Source organism: Vollenhovia emeryi, unplaced genomic scaffold, assembly GCF_000949405.1.
Source record: "Vollenhovia emeryi isolate VEMERY1.0 unplaced genomic scaffold, V.emery_V1.0 DF939299.1, whole genome shotgun sequence".
Classification (NCBI taxonomy): Eukaryota; Metazoa; Arthropoda; class Insecta; order Hymenoptera; family Formicidae; genus Vollenhovia; species Vollenhovia emeryi.
The window spans coordinates 29,635-45,944 of record NW_011967067.1 but is presented as its reverse complement, the minus strand read 5'-3'; the positions used below and the strand labels follow the sequence as shown (position 1 = coordinate 45,944).

General features: G+C 41.8%; 1 protein-coding gene and 1 non-coding gene across 2 annotated transcripts in view; one reads left to right on the top strand and one right to left on the bottom strand.

The window, feature by feature from the left end:
* LOC105558968 (circadian locomoter output cycles protein kaput) overlaps window positions 1-16,310 on the top strand; it is a 184,211-nt gene that overhangs the window by 157,831 nt on the left and 10,070 nt on the right. Inside the window, exon 5 of the mRNA XM_012006947.1 lies at window positions 14,386-14,595. Within this exon, the coding sequence (XP_011862337.1) occupies window positions 14,386-14,595 (210 nt within the window). The remainder of the gene's footprint in view (window positions 1-14,385; window positions 14,596-16,310) is intronic.
* Window positions 12,822-12,893, bottom strand: Trnam-cau. Its single transcript has one exon. It is a non-coding gene; the product is annotated as a tRNA-Met (tRNA).

Sequence of the window (16,310 nt, the reverse complement as noted above, 5' to 3'; positions counted from 1 at the left end):
AATTTGAGCGCGTGGCGAGATGTGCGCATAGCAATATCGATCGCCGGGCGGTCACATCTTGCCACGCGCTCAAATTGGGCGGTAGGCCGGCCTAAGACGATTTTTAATAATTAATTACTCGTTAACTATTACGAAAATTGCAAAATGGTACAGGACTTTTCCGTTAATCTCGATCCGTTCTACCTTCTCAAAAATTTTGTCGGATATGGAAAGACTCACCCTGCATATTATACATATATAAAAATTATTATATATAAAACTTTTACAATAAATATTAAAGACTACTCAACTCTTTTTATGTTCTTTTATCGCTGAGATACCAAAAAAATGCAAAAAAACCCGACCTAAATGTGTTAACTGGAAATTAAATGGCAAAAAGTAAAGAAGTTGAGGTGGTAACGTGGGTTACCACCATGCTTCAAAGGGTTAAAATTCCCATCTCTGTAAAAGCGACAGATTACGCTTTATCAGTAGAAAATATATATGGACAGCAATAAGAATAGAGAAACACTTCCTCACTTAATCCTCGGCCTTACATCGCCGGCGCTTTAGGCTCGCGGAAATTCAGGAGTGAGTTCGATTCGCGTAGAGGAAGGTGCGTTCGGACAAATCGCGATGTTCCTCTCTTCGAGAGGTACACCTTTTTCTACACGAGTGCATTACAGGGAAATGTTTCTTCGCGCATTAGATTACTTCGGGAATTCTCGTCACCCGCACTTGACACCACTTGCACCTTATTCTTTATTATACAGCTTTTTATCCTGATCGAATGTGAAATTCACTTTCCACGGTGGCGTTTCGGCTCGAGGGTCCATCGGTCCCGTTCGAATCGTGTCACCGAGGCAGCGCGAGGAGGCCCGACGGCCCAGGTCTCTCGCTTGTTTGCGAAATAGGAGCCGACGAGAGGGTTCAAAGGACGGGAGGAAAAACGAGAGGAACGATCCGAGCGGTGATGGAAGGAGCGACGGAGAGGAGAGGCCCTACAGCCGGGCGAGTTCCTCGGCGAGCGAGGCTGGCGCGCGAGGGCGGGAGGGCGGGGGAGGGCGACGCGGGCGCGGGGGTGTTGCGAGTAGAAAAAGAAAATAGAGCGGAGGAAGGCGAGGCCGACGCATTCTTCGCAGGGATGTAAATCAAGCCTCTCTCTTTCTCCATCTCTCTTTCTCTCTCTTTCGGAGGGAGAGCCCGGGCCGCGCCGATGCCGGCGGGGGTGCGCTAGCGTCCACCACTAAATAATTACAAGCTCTTAATTAACGACGAGGGCCGATCGTAAAGCCATCCGTGACCGCGCACGAGCGCGAGGCCACGCTCCCTCTCCCCTCCCCCTCTCGCCCTCTCTTTCTCTCTCATCCGCGAACGCATGTTTCGAGATTATTTAAACGAGCAATGGTAACAAACGTTATACGGACGGACCTTACCGGATTGTGGCCGCCGTCGCGCCGCCGTCCGTCGGTGACTGGCCTCTCTCGGGTGTGCCCGGTGAGCATGGAAAAAAGGCTGGAAAAAGAGACAAACGACGCCTGTAGAAGGTAAAGGGGAGAGAGAGGGAGTGAGAGAGAGAGGGAGGGAGAGACAACGGGTCAGCGGAGAAGCTGTCTCGCGCTTGGACGGCATCGGGCTAGCGCTGTAATTAATTGATTCGCCCGGGAACATGTGAAAATGCGAAATGAGTTTGCATAAATGCACGGACAAAACGGCCGTACGAATGCCGGTTGGCTCGCGCTAGAAATGCGACGGGGAATTCTTGCTGAGTATATAAATAATCGTGATCGTATAAAAAGCGACGTGTAAAATGAAAAAAAGTGAAGTCTGCGTAAAGGAATTGAATAAATCTACGAGATCCGCGAGCTCGTAGGCGGAGTTTATAGAAATTGATACTCCAATTGTGTCATTTACGTAAGTGCGAACTATTAGCGAAGTGACGAAAAATACGTTTTGAGATTTACACTTTTTTTTTTGCAGGATCTTATTAATTTCGACCACTGGTTAATTGCAGTTATTTGTCTGGATCCCCGTGCGGAAAAAAAAACTGCCCGAATACCCTATTTGCGCAACGATTGGACGCTATTGAAGCCATTTCCTGTCCTCATATAAATGGAATGTATTTTTATTAGAACGGATTATTCGATTGGCTGTTAAGCGGCATTACCGATGCAAATTTATACGCCTTCGGAATCCGAGGCCGCGGGTATTTGCGCCGAATCATCGCGAGCGTTTCGGCGACAGGGAGGTAACGATTACTCTAAGTGTCCCAAATATCGCGGTTGGGGAGTAACGAGCGATTAAGAGAAAAATGAGCAATTACAAGCCCACGCGTTCTGTGTGTTATTAGCGCTATTAAGACAGATGAATAATTCCCAATGTAGGAAGGCAATTCATCTCGCATTCAAACCAGCGGTAGTTTTCCGTGGACTTTAATTGCCGTAGGCTGGAGCTCTAATTAGCGCAATCTTGAGCTAATTACGTAACAAAATTGCATACGAGGTGCAGCCAGTATTGCTGCATCAGATCTCCTGTCACCGTTCTCGAAATGATAAGCGTCCGCTCGTCATCGTCGAGTCACAGTATTACAGACTCATTTGTCCACTCATCTCGCTCGTTATAATATTGCAGCGCGTGCAACTTTCAATATACAGAGGAAGGTCCCCTATTATGAGATACGAGATAGCGGAGTTTCTGCTAAATTAATGGGCATCGTCTGTTGGTCCCACCGTGAATTTATCGCTCTTGGAGTGAAATCTGTTTAGTGGAACATTCATGGTTAGATCGTGTAACCGTTGCGAAAAAATTTCCCGATCCAATGCTATTGCACTTCAATGTGTCATAAAATAGGATCGATATAGCGCCAATCATATTTATTATTGAGAAAGGAACCGGCACTCAATTATTACAATGATATATCTTGATGCAATATTGTTCTAAAGAGTACACTTATGATTAATACATAATATAAAATAGATTCGAAAGATTATATTATAGTTTGAGACGCTGTTGCCATGTCTCTTACACTACACTCATGTCTACTACATAATTCTTCGGATTTTCAGTTTTAACCGTTTATATTGTTGAAACGGAATGGTCAATAATTTTGACTTTTTTCTAGTTATTCGTTCCATTTTACTTTACAACATATTTGTTTCTCATACAAATCTGACTGACCGTTGAGCTTAAAAAAATAAAATGTGCCATTTGCAAACGCAAATATTACAATAATATTTTAACACCTAATAATATGTGTAAATAATATTTCACGTGTAATATTTATAACGTGTCTTACACGTAATATTTCGCGTAACATAGCAAACTTTCACATTTCTTTTAGAATTTTGAGACGGTCAATTTTAATTTAATTAGTCTTATTTTGCACCTATTGATGTAGAGAATAAACTGAAAAGTTTGAAACAATTCTCACATAAATAATTTTGCGAAGTAACTGTCTTAAATGAAAAATTCCAAAATTTAGAATAAAATAATAGTATCGTCTTTTGTCGAATATCGTGCTGCCAACTTCGTATGTTGCAAGATGGAGGGGAAATTTATTCTAAACGCTAGAATATATAAAGTTACTCTTGTCTCAATATAGTAAGTCAATCTTTTTTAATTCGACAGAGGAGAATAAGAATTATTGAATTAATTTTGATATTGTCTTATCTTTATACTAAATGAGGTTGTGAGAAATAAATGCGTGAAGAATATTTTTCTAACAGAACTCGGTAACAGAAATCCTTTCTGAGGGTGTGATTGAATTTGGACGTTGAAAACCTACAATCTCATATTAGAGTCCTATCTCATCATAGAGAACTTTCCTCTAACATTGACCGTTGCAATTAAATGTCCTGAGATCGCCTTAAAATCGTGTCAACTCGCGATAGTACAAGCTCGCTGTTATCCGTGCAAACTCACAGATAACGACACGCGTATCTTAATTCAGGTTGTGTGATTAAAACGCTTTGCAATTATTTCGCGTTACACGTATCGCACGCGAATATTATACGACGAGAACTTCAGTGTTAGCAGCGTGTTACGCAATGCGTCAGCCGTGTTCGTATCAGGCCTCATTACATTGTCACAGATAATTCAATCCTGGACGAGAAGCGCCGGACGAGCTTTCGTTCTTTTCTAAAGCTCCTGCGGTACAGGCATTAAATCTTCCCGTTGTATCGCGATCGAGTACGTTCAATTAAAGCGTAGACAATGGCGGCGCATGCAGCCGGCGGCGCAACGATGCTATGTGTAATTTACACGCTCGATACCCGCGGCTCAGCGTGTGCCTCGTAATACCGATTCGGTTGCACACGATTAACCGGCTAAGTTGATTGACAAAACATTTTCTCTCGGGAAAAGTTTACTCGAGACGTAGATCGGAAACGCTCAAATTAGTTTCGCAATAAGAATACGATTTACAGGCTCCTGAGATGAAGATAAATATAAAGAATTTAAAAAACAAACTAATAAGATAATCTTCAGGGTTGCCAGCAATAATTGACAACTTCAAGATTTTTTTGACCGTATCTGGCTATTTTAATGTTCCAAACTCGCAGCGAGTTTGGAACATTAAAACAGCCAGATACGGTAAAAAGAATCTTGAAGTTGTTAAAAAACAAAGACACACTGAGAGACCCATTTTGTCGAATGAAACGAAATAATTTGATCGAATCATTTTGTTGACTGAACATGTAATTTGCTTGTATAAAACGGACAATATGTTGCTAAAAAGAAGTAAAATATTGCAACAACAAATTTTGTTTCCATGAGTTGTTTATCTTAACAAAATTTTATGGTTGAGACAACACATTCGTCCATCTCGTCACGCTCTAAATAATTGTGTTTGTTGCGTGAACTAAATCGTCTAGTTGAATATTATAAAAGGATTCTGCATGTGTTCAATCAACCATATTTGTGTGTTGATATAACAAAATTTTGTTGCTGTATTGACTGAAAGATTTGCCATATCCACACAAGAAATTCAGTCGAGTCAACCAAATTTTGTTTCATTCAACAAAATAGGTCTCTCAGTGATACACATATTTCAAGAAGTAAAGCGATCGTTAAGATTTATTGAATGGCAAAGAGGGAAGCTGCCTGCGTCTCATTAATGGCATCAGCTGGAATCGTCGATACGTACGCGCCACGTTTGAAACGTCCAAGAATAATATATTATCGAGAAGCCGCGCGTCCCGTTCGTATAGTAATTAAACGCGGCAATTACGCGTCTCCGATGCCTCAAACGAGAAGCGCCCTCGAACGGACGAGGGCAATCGCATTAACGTATCGCACGTGTAAATTACGTCCGTCTCCGCCGCGCGCGCGCGCTGAGGAAGTCACTGCTGATATCGTTCGGGAATGTTTAATATGTATCGATAACGGGGCAGGGCTTTTGCAATTCGCTGAAATGCGCTTCCAAGAAAGCGTAATGGACATTAACGGCCGCCGGGAGGGGCGAGGGGGGTTGGGGGTAGAATTACATTGATTATTCCCGCGATACGAATCGGAGAACTTCTCGGGGACCGTCCTCCGACGTTTGTCAGCGACGGTTGACACACACAGTCCGGTTATAATTTGCGTAAGAAGCACGGGCACGTGAGCGTGCAATTATATCCTCGTCAAGTCCGGCCCGGGGTGGGCGGCGGGGCGGCGGGGGCGCTCCGTATCGACCGGCGATTAAAATATAATTTGCGATTAGGCCACTTAACGAGAGCGATCGGCCAGATTGGAGGCCTATTATGCGTTGGTACGTGACGACAAACTATTACGACGTAAGATGTAATTGCGGGCCGTTTATAAGCGGCCGCGGCGGCGTTAAGGGCAATTTACACTTCGACCTGCCTCCGTCGGTCGGCGACTTTTAAGGGTGTATCGAATCCCGCTTTGAGACGCAGTTCTGGCGAGAATTCGCCCGAGACTCGTTCTCGCGTTCCGTCGGCGGACAATCGTTGAACTGCCGAGGTATCGGGGCGCGCGTGCTATTAGACGAAATGTAACGGCGCGCGGCCGATGATGCATACCGTGTGGTTAAAGGGTTAAAAATACACCCGCCTGACCTCGACCACGTTATGCAAAGCAACAATATCCCAGAAAACCCCCGCGCCCCGCCGTCCTCGTCCGCACTAAACGGACGGTGTAATAACAGCAATCCAATGGACAATGGCATAATAAATAACGAATTGGTTATTCATTCCAATTATAATAAATAGCACACGGATAAGCATAAAGAATTTATTCAGTCGCAATGTGATTCTATTGCGTTTGCGTGCAAACCGGGAATGCACCTTCGCATATATTCTTTAGCGATATTGTGAAATGCAAATTATTTGCGGCGAAGCTCCCGTCTCTCGATCTCCCCCCCCCCTTTCTCGGGCAATTTTCTTACATTATTAAATGCCGCATTCACGCCTCTGAACGTTTTATTCATTGACTGCACTTTTATTTCCCGCTTTCTCCTTTTCTTTGTTTTATTTTATTATCACGACTTCGTATAGCTAAACCGACCATTAAATTGCTATTGGTTTTATACATATTTATTTATTTTAGATTAAACCTACTATCTTTCATATCCGATTTTACGGATTTTATTTTCGGGCCACGTTTTTGGACGTTACCATTCGACAAGCCACGGTATCAAATATAGTTTTTGCGCTTGTAATTCTTTTTATTAGCTTTTATGCACAAAATAATACCAGGATAAGTTGCAGATCGCATAGCGGAACATTTTCATACTTGAAGCACTCAGAAGTCTAACAAAACAGATATTGGTATTTGAAATTTTCAATTCGTAGTTCTAACTAAATTTGAAGTTGGCTTTATAAAATCGCAAAATTCTTCCACACGATTAAAGTACGCATAAAGATAAAACCAGGGACAGTCGTACGTGATTGAGGCGTTAGCTAACCCCAATTATTTACAAAGTGATATTTTTCATTTCTCTTTTTTTTCAATATAAAGTCGACTGTCCCTGGTTTTGTCTTTATGCGTACTTTAATCGTGTGGAAGAATTTTGCAATTTTATAAAGCCAATTTCAAATTTAGTTAGAAGTACACTGAAAAAAATTTCTGGTTGAATATGGACGAATCAGATAATTCCTTTAGGATTTACCAGAATTCCTGTAATCCTACAGAAATTCTGGTAAATCCTAAAGGAATTCTGGTAAATCCTAAAGGAATTATCTGATTTGTCCATATTCAACCAGAAATTTTTTTCAGTGTACGAATTGAAAATTTCAAATACCATCTGTTTTGCTAGACTTCTGAACTGATCCCTTAACTTCGTTACTTTCTATCTGTAACTGTAACTTAACTCACTGTCAGTTACATTTTTTCGATAACTATACACTGAGAAAATTGACCGATTAAATATAATGGGATAATCCAATTTATTACATAATAACAAACGGATACATCCGATTAAATTGCATATCCGATGAAAAATGTGATTGGTTTGTCATTAAAACTTCACCGGATGTATCCATACTTTAATCGGAAAAACTAACAACCGACAACACTATTTAATCCATGAATGGAAATTTTTCTCAGTGCATAATTGATTATCTTGTTTATTTTTACAAGAATGGAGATGTTTCTACCGTACAAGAGTTAGTTAAGTAACTAACATTACGTGCTCATAAAGGATTACCCATAAAAATTTAAAAAAATATTTGAATATTTGTAACGACACATGCTATAAGAACGCAGATCATTTTTTTCAATAAATAGCGCGTACTGTTCGTTCGAAAGGGTTAAGTTCCATTGATAAAATTCGCCGAGCAATCGCGAGAAGAATAAACCGTTTTAGTGGCGCGCAGAAAAAATCGACCGCGTCGCGCATCATTGAGAATATTGCAAGCGAGTTTATATCCTTGTCGATATGCATATTCGCGCGGGAACGAAGGGGTACCAGGACGATCGGTGGAATACGGTGCAATTATACGTCCACTGTGCGTTCGTGTGAGGTACGGGCTGCGATTACCGCGGAAATCGTGTGTGATCTTTAATTAAAATTAGAACGGTTCTCGCTATCGCAGCGGGGTTGCACCTAGAAAGAGGAAGGAGGAGGAGCTGGGGGAGAGGAAGAAAAGGAAGAAAAAAAAGAAGGGAAACGATCCGCGCTCTCGAATTCATTGGATCCCATGGCGATGCCAAGGCTTGCACCTCGCCTCCTCGCGGGGACTCCTAGCTCTCCCCAGCTTACCTGCGCGTTTCTTCGGGAACTTCTCCCCCCCTCCCCCGTTCTCGTCATATTTATTGGGATTCGGAGTTTTACGATCGTCGGGAAACGTCCCGGGATGAAATTGCGCTCTCGTTGCCTGTAGCGAGCGTTCTTAGACGTTTTTTGTCACGACGATTGTGATCCGTCGTGTTGCGAGATACGTAAAGACCGAATCAGACAGACAGATGCTTTATTTTGCACAAGTAGCAAATAAATAAAAATGTAAGACACTTACCTCACCGATTTCTCCGCTGTTGCCCGACGCCTGCTGGGCCTCCTCCTCCTCTCAGATTTCCTTGTGGCACTCACACAACACTCACTCGCGAAAATCATCGATCGCGCGAAATTTCGGACACTCCCGTATGCGATGTGAAATACCGCGAAACGCGTGAAATTTTATTAACAAATATCGCGTGACTTTCTATCATACAAATTACTCAAACTAACAACTTGCACTTTTGATTCTGACGAATAGGATAATGGATAAATCACTTTTGAATTGGCGATGTAAAAGGCAACACAAGCATCGGAAGCATAATCTGCGGTAAAGAAGTAGTTATTAGTCCGTAACGAAACGATATTTTACAATCTTTGTCATTTAATCTAATCCTTGAAACGAAATCGATAGATAATTAAAAGCGCGACGCGCAAACGAGATGTAACCGCGACAAAATACCACGTTTTACGTTTTATAATTTAGATGAGTTAGTTTCGTGAAATATCTATACGTTGATAAAGAGCCATCGCCTCAAAATGCAAGTTGTTTCTCATTACAAGTTGCAGAAACTTAATAATTAATCGGGGAACGTTACTTGTTACTGATAAAGGTGTACAAATCAATAGCGTTTTATCCCAACATTCATCGCGATCGAGTCTTGGAAACCGATAACGCAAAATTAATAACACGCACGGAGCGACTCTCGCCACTACCTGCCGGCTCGACGTTCGGCGAGCGAATGAGAGCGCGGCGACCTTCAGGTAAACTTTGGCCCGCGTAACGTCGTACGATACCGCGCCGAATGAAAAACAACAAAAAAAACGTTAAGAATTCGTTGTCCGCCTACGAAATGGAAAATTCCGTACTGAATATTTTACATTACTTTGTTCCGTGACTGTTACTACGTTTTGTGTATCATTCTGCGGACTTATTGGTACCGATTAAATAAACGATTAATTCTGTTCAATCAAGAAGATGTATCGGAGCAAAAATCATTGTTACTTAAATTCTAACTACTAAGATTAGAGATTTTACCTCAATAGTTGGTGTATACAAATGTATATTTTTAAATTGCAAATCTTCATTTACTATGAATTTAAAAGAAAAATGAAGCACAACGGGCTTCGAGAAAACATACTTGTATATTATGCATGCCGTTGGCTTAAATTCTAAAAGGTCTAGCGCATAGTTGACTTAATAAACTTGCGGATAAGACAATGATATTAATGTACATTATCTCGTTTACTTCGAATTGTCACGGCGTGTCGAGTCCTTTCATCTCAGAGACGAAAGGCACCCCAAATGGTCGACCGCGTCATAATTTTCCATATAAAACAGCCGAGTTTCTCGACGGAAGAGAACAAATATTCGGGATAAAAATACGTTCGAAGCAAACGAAGATCTATCACATAAAGGACGTGTTCTCCCTATTCGCGTTGCTTCGAAGTGCAGTCTCCCACCTCTCTCCACGTCGTAACCTTCGGAATATCCTCGCGAGTGAAAAGCACGACAGGGCATTCGTTGTAGCAATTAAATTACAATTATTACGTTATTGCAGTAATTTCAGTGGCACTGCACGAATCCGTCCGGGTTGATATATCGTCCATTACGGTGATATATTACGGACGGCAGATCCTAGATCCATAATTTTCTCCGTATCGACCCGGCAAGGTATAAACCGAATGCAACGAGCGCCGAGAATGACACGTGGGCAAAAACGGGAAGAGGGACATCCTCGGACGTGGGATGTACGGCGAGGCGAGCGGCATTATTTCAGAAAATATCTGATCGGCCGTGACGTCGCGCACCGCGACACAAGCTCGCGTACGGCACATGTAGCTACACGTGTCCGACGCACTTTATCGCGCATAATTAATCCGGGACTAGTCCCCGGCGAGAGAGCAATGAGTCCGTGCACGGGAGGAACACAATTTTCTACGCCGCGCGGCTCCAGCGGATCTCGAAGAAATTGATGGGGCATGCGCTCGGTGTTGCGCCGCTTCCCCTTTGCTCGTCAGCGTTAATTTTAAGACGAGAACAATATAACACTCGGAGAGATAATATAAATAATAATGACGTTATAGCTACGAGCAAGATGGCGCGCCTCTCCAAACATATAGGACACAGAGTGTGAGACAAGCGAATCTAAAATGTTATTTAACATAAACTACAAATCACTTCATATATAACGTAATATAAACATAATTTATATATTTATATAAATAAATAAATTTTTTTTGCAATTGACATTTTTACCATTTAATTTTTGTAATAAGTTAAATGTATAAAATGTATTTGTTTCTGTTAAATAAATTAATTTATACCTTAAACTTATTAGAAATATTAAATGATGCAAATATCATTTGCGAAAACCAAACGATTTATTTTAAATATTAATAAGTGCACATAAGTAACGACAAATAATGACAACGCCTTATACGACAGGCGCTGAATCTCAGTGCCTAATATTTCTGCGTACACGTCTGTTTTCAACACAGGAATTGCTGCGATGACTTTCTTCAGTTGAAGTCGAAATAGCATACCAAGTTAAATTGATAATCAATTTACTGAGATTTCTGGTGGAGCGTCTTTCAGGAATAAATTACAAAGAATTTATAGCAAAAATGTAACAAACAGCGGAAAGTCCCTTATTATGTGACAGGCTTTTAATGTTAGATAACGGGTTTTCAACGTCTAAATTCTTTTTACGCGACGATTACACGATCTAACAATGAAGTTTCCACTAACAGATTTCACTTCAATTCACGGTGGAACCAAGAGACGCTATTAAGGGGATGCTGGAGTGATTTTGCACTTTTGCACCTTTCTAACCTAAAAACTGTCAGTTCGCGGAAACATTTGTGTAATATACAAATTAAATGGCTTACGTGTACAGATCGAAAGCAGCTCGCTATTCCGGCCAAGTGAAAGAACAATATGGCATCACTGAAACTAAGTTTGTAAGTCTAATAAGAAATAATGAGTGAGCGACACATACATACAGTACATGTAGTATGTGTGTTGTTTTAAGTGCAAAAGTTTTAAGTGCAAAAGGTGCGAAAGTGCAAAATCGCTCCAGCATCCCCTTAACTTAACAGAAACCCCCGCTATCTCATACTATGGGACTCCCCTCTGTATTATAAAATTAAACCAGGTGCCGGGGAATAGGCGAGCCACAAGGCAAATCGCTCTCGCCGCGAAGGGCGCTCTTACATGACGCGCGGATATAGGTGTTCAAAGATACACCTACTTGGTGCACCAGGACCGAGGGGAGCGATCCCAGACGGGGATCAAGCGAGCGGAATAGGCGCAACGCGCGTGACTTTTAATCCGATAATCGACGCCGGTGCACACGCATCCGCTGTACCCCTTGGCCCGCGGGTTCCGCTCCGGGGCCGGGGGCCCTCGAACAGATCGAATTGACTCTCCATCGGCCATTACCTGGTCACGGCTGTCAGCCTGGGTGCCCGCGCGGCGCTCGCCCGCGAATAATATAATAAATCACGCGGGTAAGGAGCGCGATACCGAGGCGACTACTTCCCTCGGCTACCGGGAGCCACGTTTCTAACACTGGGCCGTTTCCGCGCCCGGGCCCCGCGTGTATCTCTCCCGCGTTACATGGCCGGAGAGCGCGTGTATTATACCTGCCTACGTACGTTCGTGCCTAGGTATATCAGCGGCGCCGCGATCTCACGACTTCCATGTTTCAGCCGCGCTCCCCCTCGCGTCCGTTGCTGCTGCTGGCTGTTGCTGGTCATAAGCGAGAAGTTGCGACAGTGCAGCAAGGATGAGAGAGGGGCGAGAGGGAGAATCGATCGTGCCGCTTCTCATGTTTTTCCACTTGAAATTGTTATGTAAGTCCGTATGACGGCATTGATCGCCGCGCGAAGCGCCTGGTCGCGATCCGGGGATTCTGCACGGAGGGAATTTTCTCTCAAACTTTAACCCTGAAAATCACGTAATCGTGGGACAACGTGGCATTTCCTAGAATTTCATCAGTTTTTTTTAAAATTTTGTCACGCATTTTACTAGTAGAACGTGTGATAAAATTTCAAAAGGCTCTTCATAAAGTTCTTTAAAATGCCACGTTGTCTCGCGACTTTAAAAGAAAATTCTCTCCGTGCAGCGATTCGTTACTTGCCGTCGAACTTTCAGGACATTCCGGACGTTTGCTTCGAGACACTTGAGTTTCGTTACTGCGAAAATTTCATCGAAGACACTCGTCAACAATATATTGTCCGGTGAAGAAATTATTTTATTTCGACTCGTGTGGCAAACATTACTTACGTCTGTAAAATTCAGTAATTATTGGTTAAAGTTAAAATGTGCAATGATATATTTATAATTACATATACTTAGTCATAAACTACGCGTAGTTGTTTAGAATTTTAGAAAAAAAAAATCTAGCAGAGCGTGGTTTCGATCCACGGACCTCTGGGTTATGGGCCCAGCACGCTTCCACTGCGCCACTCTGCTGTCTTGATTTCGACTATAGTTAGACTCTATTAGAGGCATAATTTACAGTTGCGCCACTGCTGTTGCTGCAAAAACGCAATTTTAAATCTTACTTTAGGACGATTAGGATGTCTCATACAAAATTAATATATTGCATTAAAATGTCATACGTACAGATTTTATTAATTAAATTCGTTTGCTCTTAAATAACATTCTTCACTACCTACAGTACTTTTACATACATTTTTATTTACTTGTGTGTGTGTATTAAATTGAAGATATTCTAAATTTTGCGAGTCTTCTTACAACACTTTTACAATTTCTTGTAAAGTGCTTGCTGTTTTTTTTCCTCAAGAGTAACTAATAAAAAGTTTAAATAAAATTTTCTATTATTGATGACATTTTTATCGTTACTTATATAAAGGTGTCTTTTCAAAAATTCATAAAATCCCGAAAATTCGATATTTGAAAGAATAATCTCCGAATGTAGCGATTCCTCGGTCAGTGTTCTGGGCTGCTTCATATATTCCAAGCCGATTGATATCTAGTCGTTACTTCTCGGAAGTGATTACTTTGACGCGGGAACACGGCTCGATACATTTCGCAAATATAATATAGGCAACGCGGAAACCGGTCTCGGCTCACTTGGAGTTTGGACAAGTTTGATTGTCTCGCGGCAATCTTTATACGCACCCGTGGTCCCCCGTGGTACAAAGGCAGTGTAAACGAGATTGCGACCGGGATTGACGCGAGGAAAACGGTAGTCGAAGAGTTAATCGTAAATAATGGCCCGGAGTTCGCGCACGTTCGTGACACACGATAGAATGTATGCACGAATTCTTAGATTGGATAAACGCGAATGTCAGGTGCCCGCGAGGCAGGGAACGCGAGCACTATTATTAACTCGTTTTATAGCCGGTATCTAAACTGCGAATAAACGAGCATTAATTATGTATGGACGCAATAAAATCTGTATTGCGCGTGTCGTGGATAAGCGAGTCTCACTTTTTGTTTTTATCATTTTCGACGTCGGCAACAAATCATCGTGATATATCGCCGGATTCGGTTTCCCGGACGTGTCTCGCTGGCGAATAAAAAAACGACGTGATATTTGGCGATCCGAAAAACCGTACGGACAGAGCAAATCTGTTTCCACACTGATAGAAAAGTATATAGTATTTGAAACTATAATTGCATAGTAAAATAATTGTAATAGACACAGTGATGCCAAGTATTTAAAAAATTTACTATAAAACACAAGCTTTTAGCTATTATTCTGCTAAAATATCCAGGTAATGAATAATAAATTAGTTGAGTTTTTTATAATGTAAATATATTCACAATGATAGTAAAAACTGCATTTCTATCATCCACCTTGGGAGAGGAGAAGAAAATGTTAGTTAACTTGAGAGGCTGTGTGATTGTTAGAAGAAAGTGCAAAAGCCAAACCGACCAAATGTTGAAAAAAGAAAACGGATAGCGAGAAGTAACGAAATCTATCTCCTTTTTCCAGTCCGACATCGTTCACCAGAGTGTGTACGAACTGGTGCACAGTGAGGACCGGGAGGAATTGCAGCGACAATTAATGTGGAATTCTTTCCTGCCTGCCGAAAGTGCGAGCCTGCCGTTGCTCGACGCACTCTCGCCCCAGCATTGTCATCTGCTCGAACGTAGCTTCACGGTCCGCTTCCGCTGTCTACTCGACAATACATCCGGTTTTCTGGTACGTATACACCACTTTACGCTACGCGGAGAGAATCTTCTCTCAATTCTATCTTAATTTCTAATCCAATTCTTCAAATAAAATTATTAGCCAAAGCTTCACACGACGTACTTGTTCGATCGATGTAAAGTTAGTTTTCAATGAGTCGCCAATTTTTCCATTTCGATTTTTAAATATAATAGCCTCGTATTTGAAACTGAAGTCGAGTTATACTTAAATTTTTAGGCGGAAATTGATATCGAATATCTCAGTTTCCTGAATGAATAAAAATTGTCAAGTTCATTAACGAGACCGCAGCCATTAACGTCATGTGAATATGCGATCTAGCCGACTTGCGTTCATGCATGAATTCATTTCCGAGGGTGCATTTGTGCCCGTTTGGATATCGAGAGGTTCCGATCCTATTGTCGGCCGCTCCTTCGTGAAAGCACGTAAACGATCTCGAGATCCTTGCGGCAAATGCGCCACGTAATTACAATAAAATGGCATGCGCGCTGGCTGGCCATAGGCGAGGGCCGAGCCAAGGCAGGAGACCCAGAACGACGTTCCTTCACGGTTACAAAAGCGACGTGCCGGCATACAAAACAGTAATTAATAATTTCACTGTCGTAAAGGGAAGAGGAGCGAACTCTCCTCCCGGTTCCATAACACCGCCGCCGCTCTCTCGCGTAATTGCTTTTTTTCTCGTCCATCTCCTGTTCAGATCCTCTCTCTCTCTCTCTCCCGGGTTGTTTCCTACTTACCCTCTCGACCTGCCATCGGGCTGAAACCGCGGAGGCGTGTATCGGATTGTCGTGCACCGAGTGAATCGGTTTCAACAACCTCTTGGTAATTTCGCGGGACATCGTCGGACGACCGGATTACATCTCTTATCATTTTTACACGATAGCGCTAACCAGACGCCCAACCGCACATTCTGAGAATACTTGAAGAACGTCGCAGCGAGTAGCACTGAGAAAAATTTCCATCGGATAAACCAGTTAAATAGCGTTTCCGATAAAATTTGATCGAAAAACCGATCATATTTTTCGTCGGATACACAATTTAATCGAACCTATCAATTTATTATTGCGTAAGTGGATTATCCCATTATATTTAACCGAACATTTTTCTCAGTGAGAAGATATTAGATAGGGATGTTCCCAGTATATCAGGATATCCTTACAATTAGTAGAGCAAAGTCTCCTATTATGAGACAGACTCTTAATATAAGATAAGTTTCTGCTAAGTTTAATAAATTTATTGTCCTTGGAGTGAAATTTGTATGTGAAACATGTAATGTTTTGCGTGTGTTACAATACACCAAAATTTTCAAAATTGGAACACTGTTGTAACAGCATATTCTTGAGACCAAATCAATTCAAAGAGTCCTGTACTACTTTTACCTCCGACAAACAGTTATCGAGATATCCTAAGTTAAACATTGAAAGAGTTATAAATTTTCTCTTGAATATCTCAAAAAGTATTAGGCAAATGAAAAAATGTTTTGGGCAAAAGTTGTTCATATCAATTAGCAGAATAAGATAGTATAATAAACAATAGGGAGTTTCATTTAAAAAATTGAAGGTGACCTTCAAGCAACTAGTCAAGGTTAAATTAATGACACCATCTTATGTCCCCCTCGACTTTTGTCTGAGGCATTTTCCGCTGTCACCTCTACCTGAGCAGATATTACCGTGTACGGATTAAAATGGCCCACCCTGTGTAAATAGGGG